At 35.4% G+C, this 25,070-nt stretch overlaps 2 protein-coding genes across 3 annotated transcripts in view; one reads left to right on the top strand and one right to left on the bottom strand.

The window, feature by feature from the left end:
* Positions 1–1,635: 1,635 nt before the first annotated feature.
* Positions 1,636–24,373, bottom strand: amdhd1 (amidohydrolase domain containing 1). Its single transcript, XM_061983667.1, has 9 exons — positions 24,164–24,373; positions 17,106–17,212; positions 16,984–17,048; positions 16,640–16,917; positions 16,346–16,571; positions 16,148–16,272; positions 10,108–10,201; positions 9,868–10,028; positions 1,636–1,961 (listed from the first exon to the last, which is right to left on the bottom strand). Exons 1-9 carry the CDS (start codon positions 24,298–24,300, stop codon positions 1,856–1,858), a joined length of 1,299 nt encoding a protein of 432 aa, XP_061839651.1. The 5' UTR covers positions 24,301–24,373; the 3' UTR covers positions 1,636–1,855.
* Positions 24,357–25,070, top strand: part of ntn4 (netrin 4) — a 101,627-nt gene continuing 100,913 nt past the window's right edge. Inside the window, exon 1 of one of the 2 annotated variants that reach the window (XM_061983664.2) lies at positions 24,357–24,410. The gene's annotated coding sequence lies outside the window, so the exon portion shown is untranslated. The remainder of the gene's footprint in view (positions 24,411–25,070) is intronic. The other variant, XM_061983662.2, reaches the window with a different exon arrangement.

Below are 25,070 nucleotides of genomic sequence, written 5' to 3'. Positions count from 1 at the left end.
GGTTTAACTGCCACCCGCCTGAATCTATTTAAAATCTAATTTTTTTTTATTTCAACCACCCGACCCGACCCGCGGATAAAATCAAATTTTTTTTAATTTCATCCGCCCGATCCGCGGATAATCCGCGGACTCCGCGGTTGTGCCCGCAAACCGCGCATCTCTAATATATATATACATATACATATACATTGATATATAGAGTATATAATTTATATGTATTTATTTTGCTGTTTTTGTTTACATGTTAAAGATGTTTTAATGAATATACATGCATGTTTAACATATAGATTCCTTTCTTTCATGAAGACTAGAATATAAATTGGTGTATTACCTGATTCTGATGACTTGCATTGATTGTAATCAGACAGTATTGATGATAACGTCCACGTTTTCAAATGGAGGAGAAGAAAAGTTCCTCCTTTCTGTCTAATACCACATGAAAGTGGTGGGTTTTTGGCTTCTTATTTGTCCAGCTTCCATATTCGTTTTTATACACTTTACAAGAAATATATTGGCGTCAAACTCCTTAGCTTGCTAGCTTGTTTGTGCTGGCTTTCGGACTCTTGTTTTGAAAGCGCAGGCGCGATGGAGCGGCACTTTTATTGTGAAGACAGGAACTGTGCAGTCAGTCTTTAGGCTTTTGACGGGATGTACGGTTGAAATAAAAAAGTATCTTTTTTCCTTCACACTTTTGATTGATTGATTGGAACTCTTATTAGTAGTTTGCACAGTACAGTACATATTCCGTACAATTGACCACTAAATGGTAACACCCCAATAAGTTTTTCACACTTGTTTAAGTCAGGTCATGTGACCACCTGGCTCTGTTTGATTGGGCCAACGTCACCAGTGACTGCATCTGATTGGTGGAACGAAGTGAAACGTCACCAGTAAGGCAGGCACTTTGAAGGTCTGTCTGACAGACCAAAACAAACAAAGCGTGCATTAACAGATCGATAAAAATTAGTAGCGAGTAGCGAGCTGAATGTAGATAAAAGTAGCGGAGTAAAAGTAGCGGAGTAAAAGTAGCGGAGTAAAAGTAGCGTTCCTTCTCTATAAATATACTTAAGTAAAAGTAAAAGTATGTTGCATTAAAACTACTCTTAGAAGTACAATTTATCCCAAAAGTTACTCAAGTAGATGTAACGGAGTAAATGTAGCGCGTTACTACCCACCTCTGATGCTAACTAACACATGGGTCAAGTACCAAAGTATATTACTGAGGTGTGTACCTGAAAAATGTGTTTAAAATGCTAGTCAGCTAACCGTAGCATGCATAAGTAGTAGCGCCAAAGTAACAAAAAATTAGCTAAAAATTCCAGCATGCTAACGTGCTAATAATATCATTCTTACAGTTAGTGTTCGTGAATTAGCATAAGTGAATAACCAAAATAATTAACAAGTAATTTTAACATTACTGAGGTGTGTATCTGAAAAATGTGTTTAAAATGCTAGTCAGCTAACGGTAGCATGAATCAAGTAGCTTCAAAATAGCTAGCATACTAATGTTAGTATGCTAACATGTATCATTCGAAAAGTAACAAAATATTTCAAGCTGAGGTGTATACCTGCAAAATGTTGAGGACAATCCGAACTGAAATGCTAACAGTTAGCACGTTGACCAGATAGCGGCAAGTAACAAAAAAAATTAGCTAAAAACTCTAGCATGCTAATAATAGCATTCTTACAGTTAGCATTAGTGAATAACCAAAATAATGAACAAATAATTTTAACCTGTTAATATTGGAATGTTAGCTATTGGGCCATAAAAAAGTGAGTTACGGGCCGCACTTTAGCACTTTAGACACCCGCTTTAAGACCTTCCATTTTTTATTCTCTCAGTACAAAGTCAAGCTCACAAGTCCAGAGTCTTGTCGTTGTCGTAGACCACGTTGCCCTTGACGACCACATAGCGGATGAGCTCCTGATGTCCCCCCAGCTGGTAGACCAGATGCTCCCACCTGTTGCACCAAGTGCACATAATAATAGTCTACTACCTGCTCTACATAATAATAGTCTACTACCTGCTGTACATAATAGTCTACTACCTGCTGTACATAATAGTCTACTACCTGCTGTACATAATAATAGTCTACTACTTGCTGTGCATAATAATAGTCTACTACCTGCTGTACATAATAATAGTCTACTACCTGCTGTACATAATAATAGTCTACTACCTGCTGTGCATAATAATAGTCTACTACCTGCTGTACATAATAATAGTCTACTACCTGCTGTACATAATAGTCTACTACCTGCTGTACATAATAGTCTACTACCTGCTGTACATAATAATAGTCTACTACCTGCTGTACATACCGGTAATAATAGTCTACTACCTGGTGTACATAATAATAGTCTACTACCTGGTGTACATAATAATAGTCTACTACCTGCTCTACATAATAATAGTCTACTACCTGCTGTACATAATAGTCTACTACCTGCTGTACATAATAGTCTACTACCTGCTGTACATAATAGTCTACTACCTGCTGTACATAATAATAGTCTACTACCTGCTGTACATAATAGTCTACTACCTGCTCTACATAATAGTCTACTACCTGCTGTACATAATAATAGTCTACTACCTGCTGTACATACCGGTAATAATAGTCTACTACCTGGTGTACATAATAATAGTCTACTACCTGGTGTACATAATAATAGTCTACTACCTGGTGTACATAATAATAGTCTACTACCTGCTGTACATAATAGTCTACTACCTGCTGTACATAATAGTCTACTACCTGCTGTACATAATAATAGTCTACTACTTGCTGTGCATAATAATAGTCTACTACCTGCTCTACATAATAATAGTCTACTACCTGCTGTACATAATAGTCTACTACCTGCTGTACATAGTAATAGTCTACTACCTGCTGTACATACCGGTAATAATAGTCTACTACCTGGTGTACATAATAATAGTCTACTACCTGGTGTACATAATAATAGTCTACTACCTGCTCTACATAATAATAGTCTACTACCTGCTGTACATAATAGTCTACTACCTGCTGTACATAATAGTCTACTACCTGCTGTACATAATAATAGTCTACTACCTGCTGTACATAATAGTCTACTACCTGCTCTACATAATAGTCTACTACCTGCTGTACATAATAATAGTCTACTACCTGCTGTACATACCGGTAATAATAGTCTACTACCTGGTGTACATAATAATAGTCTACTACCTGGTGTACATAATAATAGTCTACTACCTGGTGTACATAATAATAGTCTACTACCTGCTGTACATAATAGTCTACTACCTGCTGTACATAATAGTCTACTACCTGCTGTACATAATAATAGTCTACTACTTGCTGTGCATAATAATAGTCTACTACCTGCTCTACATAATAATAGTCTACTACCTGCTGTACATAATAGTCTACTACCTGCTGTACATAATAGTCTACTACCTGCTGTACATAATAATAGTCTACTACTTGCTGTGCATAATAATAGTCTACTACCTGCTGTACATAATAATAGTCTACTACCTGCTGTACATAATAATAGTCTACTACCTGCTGTGCATAATAATAGTCTACTACCTGCTGTACATAATAATAGTCTACTACCTGCTGTACATAATAGTCTACTACCTGCTGTACATAATAGTCTACTACCTGCTGTACATAGTAATAGTCTACTACCTGCTGTACATACCGGTAATAATAGTCTACTACCTGGTGTACATAATAATAGTCTACTACCTGGTGTACATAATAATAGTCTACTACCTGCTCTACATAATAATAGTCTACTACCTGCTGTACATAATAGTCTACTACCTGCTGTACATAATAGTCTACTACCTGCTGTACATAATAGTCTACTACCTGCTGTACATAATAATAGTCTACTACATGCTGTACATAATAGTCTACTACCTGCTCTACATAATAGTCTACTACCTGCTGTACATAATAATAGTCTACTACCTGCTGTACATACCGGTAATAATAGTCTACTACCTGGTGTACATAATAATAGTCTACTACCTGGTGTACATAATAATAGTCTACTACCTGGTGTACATAATAATAGTCTACTACCTGCTGTACATAATAATAGTCTACTACCTGCTGTACATACCGGTAATAATAGTCTACTACCTGGTGTACATAATAATAGTCTACTACCTGCTGTACATAATAATAGTCTACTACCTGCTGTACATAATAATAGTCTACTACCTGCTGTACATAATAATAGTCTACTACCTGCTGTACATAATAATAGTCTACTACCTGCTGTACATAATAATAGTCTACTACCTGGTGTACATAATAATAGTCTACTACCTGGTGTACATAATAATAGTCTACTACCTGCTGTACATAATAATAGTCTACTACCTGGTGTACATAATAATAGTCTACTACCTGGTGTACATAATAATAGTCTACTACCTGCTGTACATAATAATAGTCTACTACCTGGTGTACATAATAATAGTCTACTACCTGGTGTACATAATAATAGTCTACTACCTAGTGTACATAATAGTCTACTACCTGCTGTACATAATAATAGTCTACTACCTGCTGTACATAATAATAGTCTACTACCTGGTGTACATAATAATAGTCTACTACCTGGTGTACATAATAATAGTCTACTACCTGCTGTACATAATAGTCTACTACCTGCTCTACATAATAGTCTACTACCTGGTGTACATAATAATAGTCTACTACCTGCTGTACATAATAATAGTCTACTACCTGGTGTACATAATAATAGTCTACTACCTGGTGTACATAATAATAGTCTACTACCTGCTGTACATAATAATAGTCTACTACCTGCTGTGCATAATAATAGTCTACTACCTGCTTTACATAATAATAGTCTACTACCTGCTGTACATAATAGTCTACTACCTGCTGTACATAATAGTCTACTACCTGCTGTACATAGTAATAGTCTACTACCTGCTGTACATACCGGTAATAATAGTCTACTACCTGGTGTACATAATAATAGTCTACTACCTGGTGTACATAATAATAGTCTACTACCTGCTCTACATAATAATAGTCTACTACCTGCTGTACATAATAGTCTACTACCTGCTGTACATAATAGTCTACTACCTGCTGTACATAATAGTCTACTACCTGCTGTACATAATAATAGTCTACTACCTGCTGTACATAATAGTCTACTACCTGCTCTACATAATAGTCTACTACCTGCTGTACATAATAATAGTCTACTACCTGCTGTACATACCGGTAATAATAGTCTACTACCTGGTGTACATAATAATAGTCTACTACCTGGTGTACATAATAATAGTCTACTACCTGGTGTACATAATAATAGTCTACTACCTGCTGTACATAATAATAGTCTACTACCTGCTGTACATACCGGTAATAATAGTCTACTACCTGGTGTACATAATAATAGTCTACTACCTGCTGTACATAATAATAGTCTACTACCTGCTGTACATAATAATAGTCTACTACCTGCTGTACATAATAATAGTCTACTACCTGCTGTACATAATAATAGTCTACTACCTGCTGTACATAATAATAGTCTACTACCTGGTGTACATAATAATAGTCTACTACCTGGTGTACATAATAATAGTCTACTACCTGCTGTACATAATAATAGTCTACTACCTGGTGTACATAATAATAGTCTACTACCTGGTGTACATAATAATAGTCTACTACCTGCTGTACATAATAATAGTCTACTACCTGGTGTACATAATAATAGTCTACTACCTGGTGTACATAATAATAGTCTACTACCTAGTGTACATAATAGTCTACTACCTGCTGTACATAATAATAGTCTACTACCTGCTGTACATAATAATAGTCTACTACCTGGTGTACATAATAATAGTCTACTACCTGGTGTACATAATAATAGTCTACTACCTGCTGTACATAATAGTCTACTACCTGCTCTACATAATAGTCTACTACCTGGTGTACATAATAATAGTCTACTACCTGCTGTACATAATAATAGTCTACTACCTGGTGTACATAATAATAGTCTACTACCTGGTGTACATAATAATAGTCTACTACCTGCTGTACATAATAATAGTCTACTACCTGGTGTACATAATAATAGTCTACTACCTGGTGTACATAATAATAGTCTACTACCTGCTGCACATAATAATAGTCTACTACCTGCTGTACATAATTATAGTCTACTACCTGGTGTACATAATAATAGTCTACTACCTGGTGTACATAATAATAGTCTACTACCTGCTGTACATAATAATAGTCTACTACCTGGTGTACATAATAATAGTCTACTACCTGGTGTACATAATAATAGTCTACTACCTGCTGTACATAATAATAGTCTACTACCTGCTGTACATAATAATAGTCTACTACCTGGTGTACATAATAGTCTACTACCTGGTGTACATAATAATAGTCTACTACCTGCTGTACATAATAATAGTCTACTACCTGGTGTACATAATAATAGTCTACTACCTGGTGTACATAATAGTCTACTACCTGGTGTACATAATAATAGTCTACTACCTGCTGTACATAATAGTCTACTACCTGCTGTACATAATAGTCTACTACCTGCTGTACATAATAATAGTCTACTACCTGCTGTACATAATAATAGTCTACTACCCGCTCTACATAATAATAGTCTACTACCTGGTGTACATAATAGTCTACTACCTGCTGTACATAATAATAGTCTACTACCCGCTCTACATAATAATAGTCTACTACCTGCTGTACATAATAATAGTCTACTACCTGGTGTACATAATAGTCTACTACCTGGTGTACATAATAGTAGTCTACTACCTGCTGTACATAATAATAGTCTACTACCTGGTGTACATAATAGTCTACTACCTGCTGTACATAATAATAGTCTACTACCTGCTGTACATAATAATAGTCTACTACCTGGTGTACATAATAATAGTCTACTACCTGCTGTACATGATAGTCTACTACCTGCTGTACATAATAGTCTACTACCTGCTGTACATAATAGTCTACTACCTGGTGTACATAATAATAGTCTACTACCTGCTGTACATAATAATAGTCTACTACCTGGTGTACATAATAATAGTCTACTACCTGGTGTACATAATAATAGTCTACTACCTGCTGTACATAATAGTCTACTACCTGCTGTGCATAATAATAGTCTACTACCTGCTGTACATAATAATAGTCTACCTGGTGTACATAATAATAGTCTACTACCTGCTGTACATAATAATAGTCTACTACCTGGTGTACATAATAATAGTCTACTACCTGGTGTACATAATAATAGTCTACTACCTGGTGTACATAATAATAGTCTACTACCTGCTGTACATAATAGTCTACTACCTGCTGTGCATAATAATAGTCTACTACCTGCTGTACATAATAATAGTCTACCTGGTGTACATAATAATAGTCTACTACCTGCTGTACATAATAATAGTCTACTACCTGCTGTACATAATAATAGTCTACTACCTGGTGTACATAATAATAGTCTACTACCTGGTGTACATAATAATAGTCTACTACCTGGTGTACATAATAATAGTCTACTACCTGCTGTACATAATAATAGTCTACTACCTGGTGTACATAATAGTCTACTACCTGGTGTACATAATAATAGTCTACTACCTGCTGTACATAATAATAGTCTACTACCTGGTGTACATAATAATAGTCTACTACCTGGTGTACATAATAATAGTCTACTACCTGCTGTACATAATAATAGTCTACTACCTGGTGTACATAATAATAGTCTACTACCTGGTGTACATAATAATAGTCTACTACCTGGTGTACATAATAATAGTCTACTACCTGCTGTACATAATAATAGTCTACTACCTGCTGTACATAATAATAGTCTACTACCTGGTGTACATAATTATAGTCTACTACCTGGTGTACATAATAATAGTCTACTACCTGGTGTACATAATAATAGTCTACTACCTGCTGTACATAATAATAGTCTACTACCTGGTGTACATAATAATAGTCTACTACCTGGTGTACATAATAATAGTCTACTACCTGCTGTACATAATAGTCTACTACCTGCTGTGCATAATAATAGTCTACTACCTGCTGTACATAATAATAGTCTACCTGGTGTACATAATAATAGTCTACTACCTGCTGTACATAATAATAGTCTACTACCTGCTGTACATAATAGTCTACTACCTGCTGTACATAATAATAGTCTACTACCTGCTGTACATAATAATAGTCTACTACCTGGTGTACATAATAGTCTACTACCTGGTGTACATAATAATAGTCTACTACCTGCTGTACATAATAATAGTCTACTACCTGGTGTACATAATAATAGTCTACTACCTGGTGTACATAATAATAGTCTACTACCTGGTGTACATAATAATAGTCTACTACCTGCTGTACATAATAATAGTCTACTACCTGGTGTACATAATAATAGTCTACTACCTGCTGTACATAATAATAGTCTACTACCTGCTGTACATAATAATAGTCTACTACCTGGTGTACATAATTATAGTCTACTACCTGGTGTACATAATAATAGTCTACTACCTGGTGTACATAATAATAGTCTACTACCTGCTGTACATAATAATAGTCTACTACCTGGTGTACATAATAATAGTCTACTACCTGGTGTACATAATAATAGTCTACTACCTGCTGTACATAATAGTCTACTACCTGCTGTGCATAATAATAGTCTACTACCTGCTGTACATAATAATAGTCTACCTGCTGTACATAATAATAGTCTACTACCTGCTGTACATTATAATAGTTTACTACCTGCTGTACATAATAATAGTCTACTACCTGCTGTACATAATAGTATACTACCTGCTGTACGTAATAGTCTACTACCTGGTGTACATAATAGTCTACTACCTGGTGTACATAATAATAGTCTACTACCTGCTGTACATAATAGTCTACTACCTGGTGTACATAATAGTCTACTACCTGCTGTACATAATAGTCTACTACCTGCTGTACATAATAATAGTCTACTACCTGGTGTACATAATAGTCTACTACCTGGTGTACATAATAATAGTCTACTACCTGCTGTACATAATAGTCTACTACCTGCTGTACATAATAGTCTACTACCTGCTGTACATAATAATAGTCTACTACCTGCTGTACATAATAGTCTACTACCTGCTGTACATAATAATAGTCTACTACCTGGTGTACATAATAGTCTACTACCTGCTGTACATAATAATAGTCTACTACCCGCTCTACATAATAATAGTCTACTACCTGCTGTACATAATAATAGTCTACTACCTGGTGTACATAATAGTCTACTACCTGGTGTACATAATAGTAGTCTACTACCTGCTGTACATAATAATAGTCTACTACCTGGTGTACATAATAGTCTACTACCTGCTGTACATAATAATAGTCTACTACCTGCTGTACATAATAATAGTCTACTACCTGGTGTACATAATAGTCTACTACCTGCTGTACATGATAGTCTACTACCTGCTGTACATAATAGTCTACTACCTGCTGTACATAATAGTCTACTACCTGGTGTACATAATAATAGTCTACTACCTGCTGTACATAATAATAGTCTACTACCCGCTCTACATAATAATAGTCTACTACCTGGTGTACATAATAGTCTACTACCTGCTGTACATAATAATAGTCTACTACCTGCTGTACATAATAATAGTCTACTACCTGCTGTACACAATAGTTTACTACCTGGTGTGCATAATAATAGTCTACTACCTGGTGTGCATAATAACAAACATCTGTGTACCGAGGGGCGTTGAGCACCAGCAGGTCGCCGTGTTTGCCCGCCTCCAGGGAGCCGTGCGTGCGCCAGCGGCCGAGGGCGTAGGCGGCGTTGATGGTTGCCGCCACCAGGGCCTCAGACATGGACATCCTCATGTTGACGCAGGCCAGGTGCATGACGATGGGCTGGAAGGTGGAACAAAAGACTTAAGAGCGGGAAGATGCTAACAACAGGGAAGATGCTAACCATCACGTCCATCCTCACCATGGAGCAGCAGTAGGCGTTGGGGTTGAAGTCGCTGCCCAGCGCCACCACCACACCCGCCTCCAGCATGGCGCGGGCTCGCGGCTGTGGCAGCCTGGAGGTGTACGCAGGTTAGAGGACACTCATCCATGGAACATTCCTGTATTGAAACTCGACGCCATCTTAAATGTATGCCAACTGTTTAACGTGTTAGCACGCTAATGTTAGCACGCTAACATTTTTATGCTCACATTTTCAATCAATCAATCATTTTAGCTAATTTGGTATTTATAACTTAGTATTCATGGATTTCATTCATTGGGGCTATCTTAGAAGTATGTGACTTTTTCCGCTATTATCATGCTAATATTAGCATGCCAACATTAATATGCTAACGTTTTATTCTAGCATTTGAGCTAACAATGAACAGGTTTGTTACTTGATGCCATCTCAAAAGTATGCTAATGTTGGAATGCAAATATTTTTGATAGTATTTTAGCTAATTTTGTACATTTTTAACCTAATCATGGATCTTAAAAGTATGTTAGCTGTTCATATTTTCACATGCTAACATCGACATGCTGCTAACATTACATTTTATGCTAGCAATTTAGTACATTTTAAACCCAATGTTAATAGATTTTGTTCATTGGCGCCCTCCTAAAAGTTTGGTAGCTGTTGTCATGTTAACATGCTATATTGTGAGCATGCTAAAATTAGCATGCTAATGTTTTCATGCTCGCATTTTAGCTAATTTGGTATTTATAACTTAGTATTCATGGCTTTCATTCATTGGGGCCATCTTAGAAGTATGTGACTTTTTCCGCTATTAGCATGCTAATATTAGCATGCTAACGTTTTATTGTAGCATTTGAGCTAACAATGAACGAGTTTGTTACTTGATGCCATCTTAGAAGTATGCTATTGTTGGAATGCTAATATTTTTTGATAGTATTTTAGCTTACTTTGTACATTTTTAAACTAATCATGGATCTTAAAAGTATGTTAGCTGTTCATATTTTTACATGCTAACATCGACATGCTGCTAACATTACATTTTATGCTAGCAATTTAGTACATTTTAAACCCAACGTTAATAGATTTTGTTAATTGGCGCCCTCCTAAAAGTTTGGTAGCTGTTGTCATGTTAACATGCTATATTGTGAGCATGCTAAAATTGGCATGCTAATGTTTTTATGCTAGCATTTTAGCTAATTAGTATTCATGGATTTCATTCATTGGGGCCATCTTAGAAATATGTGACTTTTTCCACTATTAGCCTGCTAATATTAGCAGGCCAACATTAATATGCTAACGTTTTATTGTAGCATTTGAGCTAACAATGAACGGGTTTGTTACTTGATGCCATCTTAGAAGTATGCTATTGTTGGAATGCTAATATTTTTTGATAGTATTTTAGCTAATTTTGTACATTTTTAACCTAATCATGGATCTTAAAAGTATGTTAGCTGTTCATATTTTTACATGCTAACATCGACATGCTGCTAACATTACATTTTATGCTAGCAATTTAGTACATTTTAAACCCATTGTTAATAGATTTTGTTAATTGGCGCCCTCCTAAAAGTTTGGTAGCTGTTGTCATGTTAACATGCTATATTGTGAGCATGCTAAAATTAGCATGCTAATGTTTTCATGCTAGCATTTTAGCTAATTAGTATTCATGGATTTCATTCATTGGGGCCATCTTAGAAATATGTGACTTCTTCCACTATTAGCCTGCTAATATTAGCATGCCAACATTAATATGCTAACGTTTTATTGTAGCATTTGAGCTAACAATGAACGGGCTTGTTACTTGATGCTATCTTAGAAGTATGCTATTGTTGGAATGCTAATATTTTTTGATAGTATTTTAGCTAATTTTGTACATTTTTAACCTAATCATGGATCTTAAAAGTATGTTAGCTGTTCATATTTTTACATGCTAACATCGACATGCTGCTAACGTTACATTTTATGCTAGCAATTTAGTACATTTTAAACCCAATGTTAATAGATTTTGTTAATTGGCGCCCTCCTAAAAGTTTGGTAGCTGTTGTCATGTTAACATGCTATATTGTGAGCATGCTAAAATTAGCATGCTAATGTTTTTATGCTCGCATTTTAGCTAATTTGGTATTTATAACTTAGTATTCATGGATTTCATTCATTGGGGCCATCTTAGAAGTATGTGACTTTTTCTGCTATTAGCATGCTAATATTAGCATGCTAACGTTTTATTGTAGCATTTGAGCTAACAATGTACAGGTTTGTTACTTGATGCCATCTCAAAAGTATGATAATGTTGGAATGCAAATATTTTTTGATAGTATTTTAGCTTATTTTGTACATTTTTAACCTAATCATGGATCTTAAAAGTATGTTAGCTGTTCATATTTTTACATGCTAACATCGACATGCTGCTAACATTACATTTTATGCTAGCAATGTAGTACATTTTAAACCCAATGTTAATAGATTTTGTTAATTGGCGCCCTCCTAAAAGTTTGGTAGCTGTTGTCATGTTAACATGCTATATTGTGAGCATGCTAAAATTAGCATGCTAATGTTTTTAATGCAGCATTTTAGCTAATTTGGTATTTATAATTTATTATTCATGGATTTCATTCATTGGGGCCATCTTAGAAGTATGTGACTTTTTCCGCTATTAGCATGCTAATATTAGCATGCTAACGTTTTATTGTAGCATTTGAGCTAACAATGAACAGGTTTGTTACTTGATGCCATCTCAAGTATGCTAATGTTGGAATGCAAATATTTTTTAATAGTATTTTAGCTTATTTTGTACATTTTTAACCTAATCATGGATCTTAAAAGTATTTTAGCTGTTAATATTTTTACATGCTAACATCGACATGCTACTAACATTACATTTTATGCTAGCAATTTAGTACATTTTAAACCCAATGTTAATAGATTTTGTTAATTGGCGCCCTCCTAAAAGTTTGGTAGCTGTTGTCATGTTAAAATGCCATATTGTGAGCATGCTAAAATTAGCATGCTAATGTTTTTATGCTAGCATTTTAGCTAATAACTTAGTATTCATGGATTTTATTCATTGGGGCCATCTTAGAAGTATGTGACTTTTTCCGCTATTAGCATGCTAATATTAGCATGCCAACATTAATATGCTAACGTTTTATTGTAGCATTTGAGCTAACAATGAACAGGTTTGTTACTTGATGCCATCTCAAAAGTATGCTAATGTTGTAATGCAAATATTTTTTGATAGTATTTTAGCTTATTTTGTACATTTTTAACCTAATCATGGATCTTAAAAGTATGTTAGCTGTTCATATTTTTACATGCTAACATCGACATGCTGCTAACATTACATTTTATGCTAGCAATTTAGTACATTTTAAACCCAATGTTAATAGATTTTGTTAATTGGCGCCCTCCTAAAAGTTTGGTAGCTGTTGTCATGTTAACATGCTATATTGTGAGCATGCTAAAATTAGCATGCTAATGTTTTTATGCTCGCATTTTAGCTAATTTGGTATTTATAACTTAGTATTCATGGATTTCATTCATTGGGGCCATCTTAGAAGTATGTGACTTTTTCCGCTATTAGCATGCTAATATTAGCATGCTATCGTTTTATTGTAGCATTTGAGCTAACAATAAACAGGTTTGTTACTTGATGCCATCTCAAAAGTATGCTAATGTTGGAATGCAAATATTTTTTGATAGTATTTTAGCTTATTTTGTACATTTTTAACCTAATCATGGATCTTAAAAGTATGTTAGCTGTTCATATTTTTACATGCTAACATCGACATGCTGCTAACATTACATTTTATGCTAGCAATTTAGTACATTTTAAACCCAATGTTAATAGATTTTGTTAATTGGCGCCCTCCTAAAAGTTTGGTAGCTGTTGTCATGTTAACATGCTATATTGTGAGCATGCTAAAATTAGCATGCTAATGTTTTTATGCTAGCATTTTAGCTAATTAGTATTCATGGATTTCATTCATTGGGGCCATCTTAGAAGTATGTGACTTTTTCCACTATTAGCCTGCTAATATTAGCATGCCAACATTAATTTGCTAACGTTTTATTGTAGCATTTGAGCTAACAATGAACAGGTTTGTTACTTGATGCCATCTCAAAAGTATGCTAATGTTGGAATGCAAATATTTTTTGATAGTATTTTAGCTTATTTTGTACATTTTTAACCTAATCATGGATCTTAAAAGTATGTTAGCTGTTCATATTTTTACATGCTAACATCGACATGCTGCTAACATTACATTTTATGCTAGCAATTTAGTACATTTTAAACCCAATGTTAATAGATTTTGTTAATTGGCGCCCTCCTAAAAGTTTGGTTGCTGTTGTCATGTTAACATGCTATATTGTGAGCATGCTAAAATTAGCATGCTAATGTTTTTATGCTAGCATTTTAGCTAATAACTTAGTATTCATGGATTTCATTCATTGGGGCCATCTTAGAAGTATGTGACTTTTTCCGCTATTAGCATGCTAATATTAGCATGCCAACATTATTATGCTAATGTTTTATTGTAGCATTTGAGCTAACAATGAACAGGTTTGTTACTTGATGCCATCTCAAAAGTATGCTAATGTTGGAATGCAAATATTTTTGATAGTATTTTAGCTTATTTTGTACATTTTTAACCTAATCATGGATCTTAAAAGTATGTTAGCTGTTCATATTTTTACATGCTAACATCGACATGCTGCTAACATTACATTTTATGCTAGCAATTTAGTACATTTTAAACCCAATGTTAATAGATTTTGTTAATTGGCGCCCTCCTAAAAGTTTGGTAGCTGTTGTCATGTTAACATGCTATATTGTGAGCATGCTAAAATTAGCATGCTAATGTTTTTATGCTAGCATTTTAGCTAATTCGGTATTTATACCTTAGTATTCATGGATTTCATTCATTGGGGCCATTGTGTCCTGAGCAAGACACTTCACCCTTGCTCCTGATGGGTGCTGGTTAGCGCCTTGCATGGCAGCTCCCTCCATCAGTGTGTGAATGTGTGTGTGAATGGGTAAATGTGGAAGTAGTGTCAAAGCGCTTTGAGTACCTTGAAGGTAGAAAAGCGCTATACAAGTACAACCCATTTATCATTTATTTATTTATCTTAGAAGTATGTGACTTTTTCCGCTATTAGCATGCTAATATTAGCATGCCAAAATTAATATGCTAACGTTTTATTGTAGCATTTGAGCTAACAATGAACAGGTTTGTTACTTGATGCCATCTCAAAAGTATGTTAATGTTGGAATGCAAATATTTTTTGATAGTATTTTAGCTTATTTTGTACATTTTTAACCTAATCATGGATCTTAAAAGTATGTTAGCTGTTCATATTTTTACATGCTAACATCGACATGCTGCTAACATTACATTTTATGCTAGCAATTTAGTACATTTTAAACCCAATGTTAATAGATTTTGTTAATTGGCGCCCTCCTAAAAGTTTGGTAGCTGTTGTCATGTTAACATGCTATATTGTGAGCATGCTAATGTTTTTATGCTAGCATTTTAGCTCATTTGGTATTTATAACTTAGTATTCATGGATTTCATTCATTGGGGCCATCTTAGAAGTATGTGACTTTTTCCGCTATTAGCATGCTAATATTAGCATGCTAACGTTTTATTGTAGCATTTGAGCTAACAATGAACAGGTTTGTTACTTGATGCCATCTCAAAAGTATGCTAATGTTGGAATGCAAATATTTGTTGATAGTATTTTAGCTTATTTTGTACATTTTTAACCTAATCATGGATCTTAAAAGTATGTTAGCTGTTCATATTTTCATCGACATGCTGCTAACATTACGTTTTATGCTCGCAATTTAGTACATTTTAAACCCAATAATCATGGATTTTGTGACATGGTGCCGAAGGGAATAAGCGGTAGAAAATGGATGGATGGGTGTCACATATATGAAGTTGTTTTCTATGCTAACAACTACAAGAGGGTGCACTCAGTGTCTGCCAAGGAAGTAAACAGGAAGTTCAGCGAGGGAACGCGGTAAGTTCAAAACGTCACCGTAGAATGTAAGCTGTGGTCGGCAGCAGGACGGCGGCCGTTTCAGCCTGGGCCATGGTTGCGATGCCCTCATCCGTGACTTCCTCCAGGTGGCTGATGGCCAATGCGCCAAGCTCCGCCCCCAGCTGCCGACACCCAAAACAAAGCTACCAACACGCTTCTGTTTGTTAGCGACAGAGGAAGAAACAGAGAGGCTACCTGAGCAGCGTTCATGGGATGGAGCTCGTCCCCGTGGAAGTTGATGTTGAGGCCCATGTCCTTGCCCGCCTGCAGGATGGAGCGAGTGGCGCCCAGGTCGAACACACCTTTTTCGCAGAAGACGTCGATGTTGTCCACGTGGAGAGTACCGGCTGACATTCGCGCTTTCAGCTCCGGGAGCTGAACCTTCAAAATGTCCTCAGTGGCTTCTTCAACGCTCTTCCCTCTGAGGAGCACACGGCAGAGCGTGAAAGGCAGCTCATCATCATCATCACTGGTGAGGACCACACCCACTTGGGCACGGCGTGAGCGCCGCAGTAGGTGGAGGAGATGTTGATGGCCACCTTCCGCCGGGCTTCCTCCATCACCTCCAGCATCTTCAGCTCCGCCTGCAGCTCCAGGCCGTAGCCGCTCTTCACCTCCACCAGGGTGGTGCCGGCCCGCTGCATCCTCTCCAGCCTGCCGCTCAGCGAGGCCAGCAGGTCGGACGCCGCCGCCGCCCGGGTGTGCACCACCGTGAAGTGGATGCCGCCGCCCGCCCGGTGCACGTCCATGTAGGTGGCGCCCGCCAGCTGCAGCGGCAACGTCTCTCACCGTTAACGCAACCACGAAGGCGGAGCATAAAAACATCCAAGTACCTTCATTGCAAACTCGTGCACGCGGTCGCCGGCCCACACCGGGTGGGTGTGGGCGTCCACCAAGCCTGCAACAAATATGTCAGAAATCCTGCCGACAGGTCAGAGGTCAGACTGTCACTCACCAGGCAGGACGCACATTCCTGTAGCGTCGATCACGCGCTCAAAAGACGCCGCCGAATACTGAGATTCTATCACGTCCGCAGGCCCCGCCGCTTCAATCAGACCGTCACTGATGAAGACACCAACCTTTTTTTTTTTACAAATGATGACACATGAACGAGAGCATATATTGTCTGTTATGATGTAAAGGAGAGGTGTCGTTGTCATGTATAAGTATGTCAATGAAAGGGCATTTTATGACTTTTCTTAATTTGATTACATGCTATAGTATAATTTTATTGTTATAATTGTATTGCATGTATTTGTAGCTCATTAGGTAAGTATTGATTACATGCTATAGTATAATTTTATTGTTATAATTGTATTGCATGTATTTGTAGCTCATTAGGTAAGTATTGTCTATGTGTTATGATGTAAAGGAGAGGTGTCCTTGTCATGTATAAGTATGTGACAATGAAAGGGCATTTTATGACTTCTTAATTTGATTACATGCTGTAGTATAATTTTATTGTTATAGCTTTATTGCATGTATTTTAGGTAAGTATTGTCTGTTATGATGTAAAGGAGAGGTGTCGTCAAGTATATGTGTCAATGAAAGGGCATTTTATGACTTTTCTTAATTTGATTACATGCTATAGTATAATTTTATTGTTATAATTGTATTGCATGTTCTTGTATCTCTTTAATTTAGGTAAGTATTGTCTGTTTGTTATGATGTAAAGGAGAGGTGTTGTCATGTATGTGTCAATCAAAGGGCATTTTATGACTTCTTAATTTGATTACATGCTATTTTATTGTTATAATTTTATTGCATGTTTTTGTATCTCTTTAATTTAGGTAAGTATTGTCTATGTGTTATGATGTAAAGGAGAGGTGTTGTCATGTATAAGTATATCTCAATGAAAGGGCATTTTATGACTTTTTCATTTGATTACATGCTATAGTATAATTGTATTGCATGTTTTTGTGTATCTTTTATTTAGGTAAGTATTGTCTATGTGTTATGATGTAAAGGAGAGGTGTCGTTATAAGTATGTGTCAATGAAAGGGCATTTTATGACTTTTCTTCATTTGATTACATGCTATAGTATAATTTTATTACATGTTTTTGTATCTTTAATTCAGGTAAGTATTGTCTGTTATGATGTAAAGGAGAGGTGTCGTTGTCATGTATGTGACAATGAAAGGGCATTTTTTGACTTATTTTGATTACATGTATAATTTTATCGCATGTTTTTGTATCTCTTTAATTTAGGTAAGTATTGTCTGTTATGATGTAAAGGAGAGGTGTCGTCATGTATAAGTATGTGACAATGAAAGGGCATTTTTGACTTCTTTTTTTGATTACATGCTATAGTATAATTTTATTGTTATAATTTTATGGCATGTTTTTGTATCTCTTTAATTTAGGTAAGTATTGTCTATGTGTTATGATGTAAAGGAGAGGTGTCATTGTCATGTATAAGTATGTGACAATGAAAGGGCATTTTTTGACTTATTTTCTTGATTACATGCTATAGTATAATTTTATTATACTTTTATGGCATGTTTTTGTATCTCTTTAATTTAGGTAAGTATTGTCTATGTGTTATGATGTAAAGGAGAGGTGTTGTCATGTATAAGTATATCTCAATGAAAGGGCATTTTTTTTTTACTTATTTTGATTACATGCTATAGTATAATTGTATTGTTATAATTGTATTGCAATGTTTTTGTATATCTTTAATTTAGGTAAGTATTGTCTGTGTTATGATGTAAAGGAGAGGTGTCATTGTCATGTATAAGTATGTGACAATGAAAGGGCATTTTTTTAAACTTTTTTTTTATTACATGCTATAGTATTGTTATAATTTTATCGCATGTTTTTGTATCTCTTTAATTTAAGTATAATGTGTTATGATGTAAAGGAGAGGTGTCGTTGTCATGTATAATTATGTGACAATGAAAGGGCATTTTATGACTTTTCTTAATTTGATTACATGCTATGGTATAATTTTATTGTAGTATTGTCTGTGTTATTATGTAAAGGAGAGGTGTCATGTATAAGTATGTCAATGAAAGGGCATTTTATGACTTAATTTGATTACATGCTATAGTATAATTTTATTATAATTTTATTGCATGTTTTTGTATCTCTCTAATTTAGGTAAGTATTGTCTATGTGTTATGATGTAAAGGAGAGGTGTCGTTGTCATGTATAAGTATGTCAATGAAAGGGCATTTTATGACCATTCTTAATTTGATTACATGCTATAGTATAATTTTATTGCATGTTTTTGTATATCTTTTATTTAGGTAAGTATTGTCTAAGTGTTATGATGTAAAGGAGAGGTGTCGTTATAAGTATGTGTAATGAAAGGGCATTTTATGACTTTTCTTCATTTGATTACATGCTATAGTATAATTTTATTACATGTTTTTGTATCTTTAATTTAGGTAAGTATTGTCTGTTATGATGTAAAGGAGAGGTGTCGTTGTCATGTATAAGTATGTGACAATGAAAGGGCATTTTTTGACTTCTTTTTTTGATTACATGCTATAGTATAATTTTATTGTTATAATTTTATGGCATGTTTTTGTATCTCTTTAATTTAGGTAAGTATTGTCTATGTGTTATGATGTAAAGGAGAGGTGTCGTTGTCATGTATAAGTATGTGTCAATGAAAGGGCATTTAATGACTTATTTTGATTACATGCTATAGTATAATTTTATTATAATTTTATCGCATGTTTTTGTATCTCTTTAATTTAGGTAAGTATTGTCTAAGTGTTAGATGTAAAGGAGACGTGTCGTCATGTATAAGTATGTGTCAATGAAAGGGCATTTTATGACTTCTTAATTTGATTACATGCTATAGTATAATTTTATTGTTATAATTGTATTTCATGTTTTTGTATCTCTTTAATTTAGGTAAGTATTGTCTATGTGTTATGATGTAAAGGAGAGGTGTTGTCATGTATAAGTATATCTCAATGAAAGGGCATTTTATGACTTTTCTTCATTTGATTACATGCTATAGTATAATTTTATTACATGTTTTTGTATCTTTAATTTAGGTAAGTATTGTCTGTGTTATGATGTAAAGGAGAGGTGTCGTTGTCATGTAGAAGTATGTGACAATGAAAGGGCATTTTTTGACTTATTTTGATTACATGTATAATTTTATCGCATGTTTTTGTATCTCTTTAATTTAGGTAAGTATTGTCTGTTATGATGTAAAGGAGAGGTGTCGTTGTCATGTATAAGTATGTGACAATGAAAGGGCATTTTTTGACTTCTTTTTTTGATTACATGCTATAGTATAATTTTATTGTTATAATTTTATGGCATGTTTTTGTATCTCTTTAATTTAGGTAAGTATTGTCTATGTGTTATGATGTAAAGGAGAGGTGTCATTGTCATGTATAAGTATGTGACAATGAAAGGGCATTTTTTGACTTCTTTTCTTGATTACATGCTATAGTATAATTTTATTGTTATAATTTTATGGCATGTTTTTGTATCTCTTTAATTTAGGTAAGTATTGTCTATGTGTTATGATGTAAAGGAGAGGTGTCGTTGTCATGTATAAGTATGTATCAATGAAAGGGCATTTAATGACTTATTTTGATTACATACTATAGTATAATTTTATTATAATTTTATCGCATGTTTTTGTATCTCTTTAATTTAGGTAAGTATTGTCTAAGTGTTAGATGTAAAGGAGACGTGTCGTCATGTATAAGTATGTGTCAATGAAAGGGCATTTAATGACTTTTCTTAATTTGATTAAATGCTATAGTATAATTTTATTGTTATAATTGTATTGCATATTTTTGTGTATCTCTAATTTAGGTAAGTATTGTCTATGTGTTATGATGTAAAGGAGAGGTGTCGTTGTCATGTATAAGTATGTCAATGAAAGGGCATTTTATGATCATTCTTAATTTGATTACATGCTATAGTATAATTTTATTGCATGTTTTTGTATCTCTTTAATTTCGGTATGTGTTATGATGTAAAGGAGAGGTGCCGTTGTTATAAGTATGTCAATGAAAGGACATTTTATGACTTTTCTTAATTTGATTACATGCTATAGTATAATTTTATTATAATTTTATTCCATCTCTTTAATTTAGGTAAGTATTGTCTATGTGTTATGATGTAAAGGAGAGGTGTCGTCATGTATAAGTATGTGACAATCAAAGGGCATTTTATGACTTCTTAATTTGATTACATGCTATAGTATAATTTTATTGCATGTTTTTGTATGTCTTTAATTTAGGTAACCAGACTGCAGATGGAAATGAGCTATTTAGCTATAATCTGGTGCAGAACATATCTGTCTTTGAGTGTATTGTCTCTGTGCATTGTCCCTTCAAATAAAGACTCAACTAATTAATCCCTGAGGGCGACCATTACGTCAATGGCGAGCCAGCGGTCGATCCCAACCAGGCATTAAAAAATATACCTAAAAATTAGCGATCATAAATCTTCACCAAGTCGTCACTTTTGTCAATTGATTGACATTCACGGCACCCGAGGGTCTTGTAAGATGACGCTGGCTGCTGCCAGATCATTATTAAGAAAAAATGACGACAGGAAGGCGAGAAACATTTCTTATTTCAACAGTACCTTCTGTCAAAACTCCAAAAGACCGACTGCACCATAGACATCTAATAAGTAGACGCCGCATTGGCTGTTGTGACACGAGAAATTGGGCCGCCATCTTGAAGTGGTGATGAGGAGCCGGCGAGCAGCCTAAACTGACAGTTGACAGGTAGAAAACAAAGATGGTGTTCAGCGTTTTCCTGCTCAAATGAGCGGACTGTTGAAAATAGGAATCGGGGGATTACTTTTCACAAGTAAGATTTAACAGTAACGTACTATTGGTTGTATTTTGTGAAAAGAATATTACCACACAGTTGAGAAGAAGCAAAGATCTTCAATAGTACTGAAATCGTAGCCACTAGCAAGCAAGAGTATGACCATAATAGAATTGCTTGTCAATTAAATTAATTGCATTTAAAAATGTCATACTTAAGTAACAGAGTTGATATAAATTATAAAGATAAAGAATGTAAAAGCCAACAGGGGTAAAAGTTAGGACCACAGTCCAGATTGTGTAGGGGAGGTAATATATGTTAGCTAATAATCAGTGTAAACATGATCATTTAAGGGAAGAATGTAAAACAAAATATCAATACAAAGTGTCAAGACAGAATAAACTCTCTGCTGCTGCAGCAACAGTGATAGTCTAAGACAGTGGTTCTCAACCTTTTTTCAGTGATGTACCCCCTGTGAATTTTTTTTTAAATTCAAGTACCCCCTAATCAGAGCAAAGCATTTTTGGTTGAAAAAAGAGAGATGAAGAAGTAAAATACAGCACTATGTCATCAGTTTCTGATTTATTAAATTGTATAACAGTGCAAAATATTGCTAATTTGTAGTGGTCTTTTTTGAACTATTTGGGAAAAAAAGATAGGTTTTTATTTATATTTATAAAGGATTTTTGAATTGTTGCTATTTTTAGAATATTTAAAAAAAAATCTCAAGTACCCCTTGGCATACCTTCAAGTACCACCAGGGGTACGCGTACCCCCATTTGAGAACCACTGGTCTAAGATATATAGATATCTAATGTATTCATACATTGTTTATGTAGGATATACACATGTATATATAACCTAATCATATTGTTTATTCGATTTAAAAATAGCTGACCGTTTTTTCCCCCTTCTCTGGGATTATATTCCCAGTTTTGGTCTCGGACGTCTGGTCACTTACAGCATATAAGAATATTCTATTACTGTTAAGCAAACTGAATATTAAAACAAGTGTCCTTTATCATAGCTACACGTATGACAAAAAAAGCGCGTTAAAATCAGTGGTATTCAGTGAGGTAAAATTAATTAAATGTTCATTGCTCCTGCCAAACGAATTGTACTAAGTGGAACGGATCACCACTCCAAGATGGCGGCCCCGCGTCTCGTCAGCGCCAGTAGGCAGTAGCGCTGCATGCTGCATACCCTTAAAACCGGGGTTGGCAACCCGCGGCTCTTTAGCGCCTCCCTAGTGGCTCTCTGGAGCTTTTTCACAAATGTATGAAAAATGGAAAAAGATGCGGGGGAAAAAAAATATTTTTTGTGTTAATATGGTTAATGTAGGAGGACAAACATGACACAAACCTCCCTAATTGTTATAAAGCACACTGTTTATATTAAACATGCTTCACTGATTCGGCGAGCGCCGTTTTGTCCTACCAATTTTGGCGGTCCTTGAACCCATCATAGTTTGTTAACATGTATAACTTTCTCCGACGGGTTTTATGCCACTTCTTTTTCTGTCTCATTTTGTCCACCAAACTTTGTTTGCGTGAAGGCACAAAGGTGAGTTTTGTTGATGTTATTGGCTTGTGTGGAGTGCTAACCGGACATATTTGGTCACTGCATGACTGCAAGCTAATCGATGCTAACATGCTATTTAGGCTAGCTATATGTACGTATTGCATCATTATGCCTCATTTGTAGGTATATTTGAGCTCATTTAGTTTCCTTTAAGTCCTCTTAATTCAATTTATATCTCATGATACAATATATCATATGGCTTTTAATTTTTTGAGGCTCCAGACAGATTTGTTTTTGTATTTTTTCAACATTTTGGGTCTATGGACCACACAGTTCCTGTCTTCACAATAAAAGCCTTGCTCCATCCTGCCTGCGCTAACAAAATAAGAGTCTCAGAAAGCTAGCGCGCACAAGCTAGCAAGCTACGGAGTTTGCCGCCAATGTATGTCTTGTAAAGTGTATAAAAAGGAGTATGGAAGCTGGACAAATAAGATGGCAAAAAGCAAGCACTTTCATGTGGTATTGAACAGAAAGGACCTTTTTTTCCTCCATTTGAAAATGTGGACGTCCAATAAATGCAAGTCATCACAATCAGGTAATACACCGACTTATATTCTTGTCTTCATGAAAGAAAGGAATGTTAAACATGCTTGTATTATCATTACACACCTTTAACTTGTTGACCTCTCTTTCATAACTAGATGAATAAAAACGACGTATAAGAATACTCCACCTGCCGATGACCAGGCTGCCGTCCTGGATGACGCAGAGACTGAGTGAGCCGTCCGAGGTGAGGTATTTCTCTCCATGGTTGCAGATTACAACCACCTGCTTGGCGTTCTTCACCCACAGTCTGTAGCTGGCTGACATGTTGTGTTTTAACTCGTCCCTGCAGCAGCCTGGAGGTCGTTTTACACAAATATTTGTGCGGGGGAAGCGGAGGTTGAAGTGCACCAGGGGTGGAGCAACGTCCGAAAAAGGTCAGTTTTGTCACAGTATGTATGACGCAATGTCTTCTCTTCCTGTTTGATTGATTGAAACTTTTTTTTAGTATATTGCACAGTGAAGTACATATTCCGTACAATTCCTTCATTTCTTTTATTAGTAGATTGCACAGTACAGTACATATTCCGTACAATTGACCACTAAATGGTAACACCCCAATAAGTTTTTCAACTTTTTTAAGTCATACTTCCCATCCCTCCCGATTTTCCCGGGAGACTCCCGAATTTCAGTGCCCCTCCCGAAAATCTCCCGGGGCAACCATTCTCACGAATTTCTCCCGATTTCCACCCGGACAACAATATCATACCTGCCAACTACTCCGGTTTTCCCGTAATTAGTACGGTTTTCATCAACCTATTCCGGGTTACGGTTGCAGTGATAAAAAATACGGTTTTTCATTAATTAAATTTTATTCACGAAATCGCGTAACAACAATGACAATCGACACTGCTTCCCGTAACTTCCTATCGAGCCATTCCGAATGCCATGCGCGAGGCTATTTATAGCACCGCTGCCAAGCACGAGGCACCAGTTGCCATTGTTTCCAAACGAGCGAACGATCATGGAATCAGCCGGAGAAAAATCGCAAACGAGTCTTAAACCGAAAAGAAAACTGCAGTCATTCCGTGAAGAAT

This window comes from Nerophis lumbriciformis, linkage group LG25 (genome assembly GCF_033978685.3).
Source record: "Nerophis lumbriciformis linkage group LG25, RoL_Nlum_v2.1, whole genome shotgun sequence".
NCBI classification, from domain to species: domain Eukaryota; kingdom Metazoa; phylum Chordata; class Actinopteri; order Syngnathiformes; family Syngnathidae; genus Nerophis; species Nerophis lumbriciformis.
Note: the sequence above shows the minus strand (reverse complement) of the source record. Positions and strands in the feature narration are given on the sequence as shown.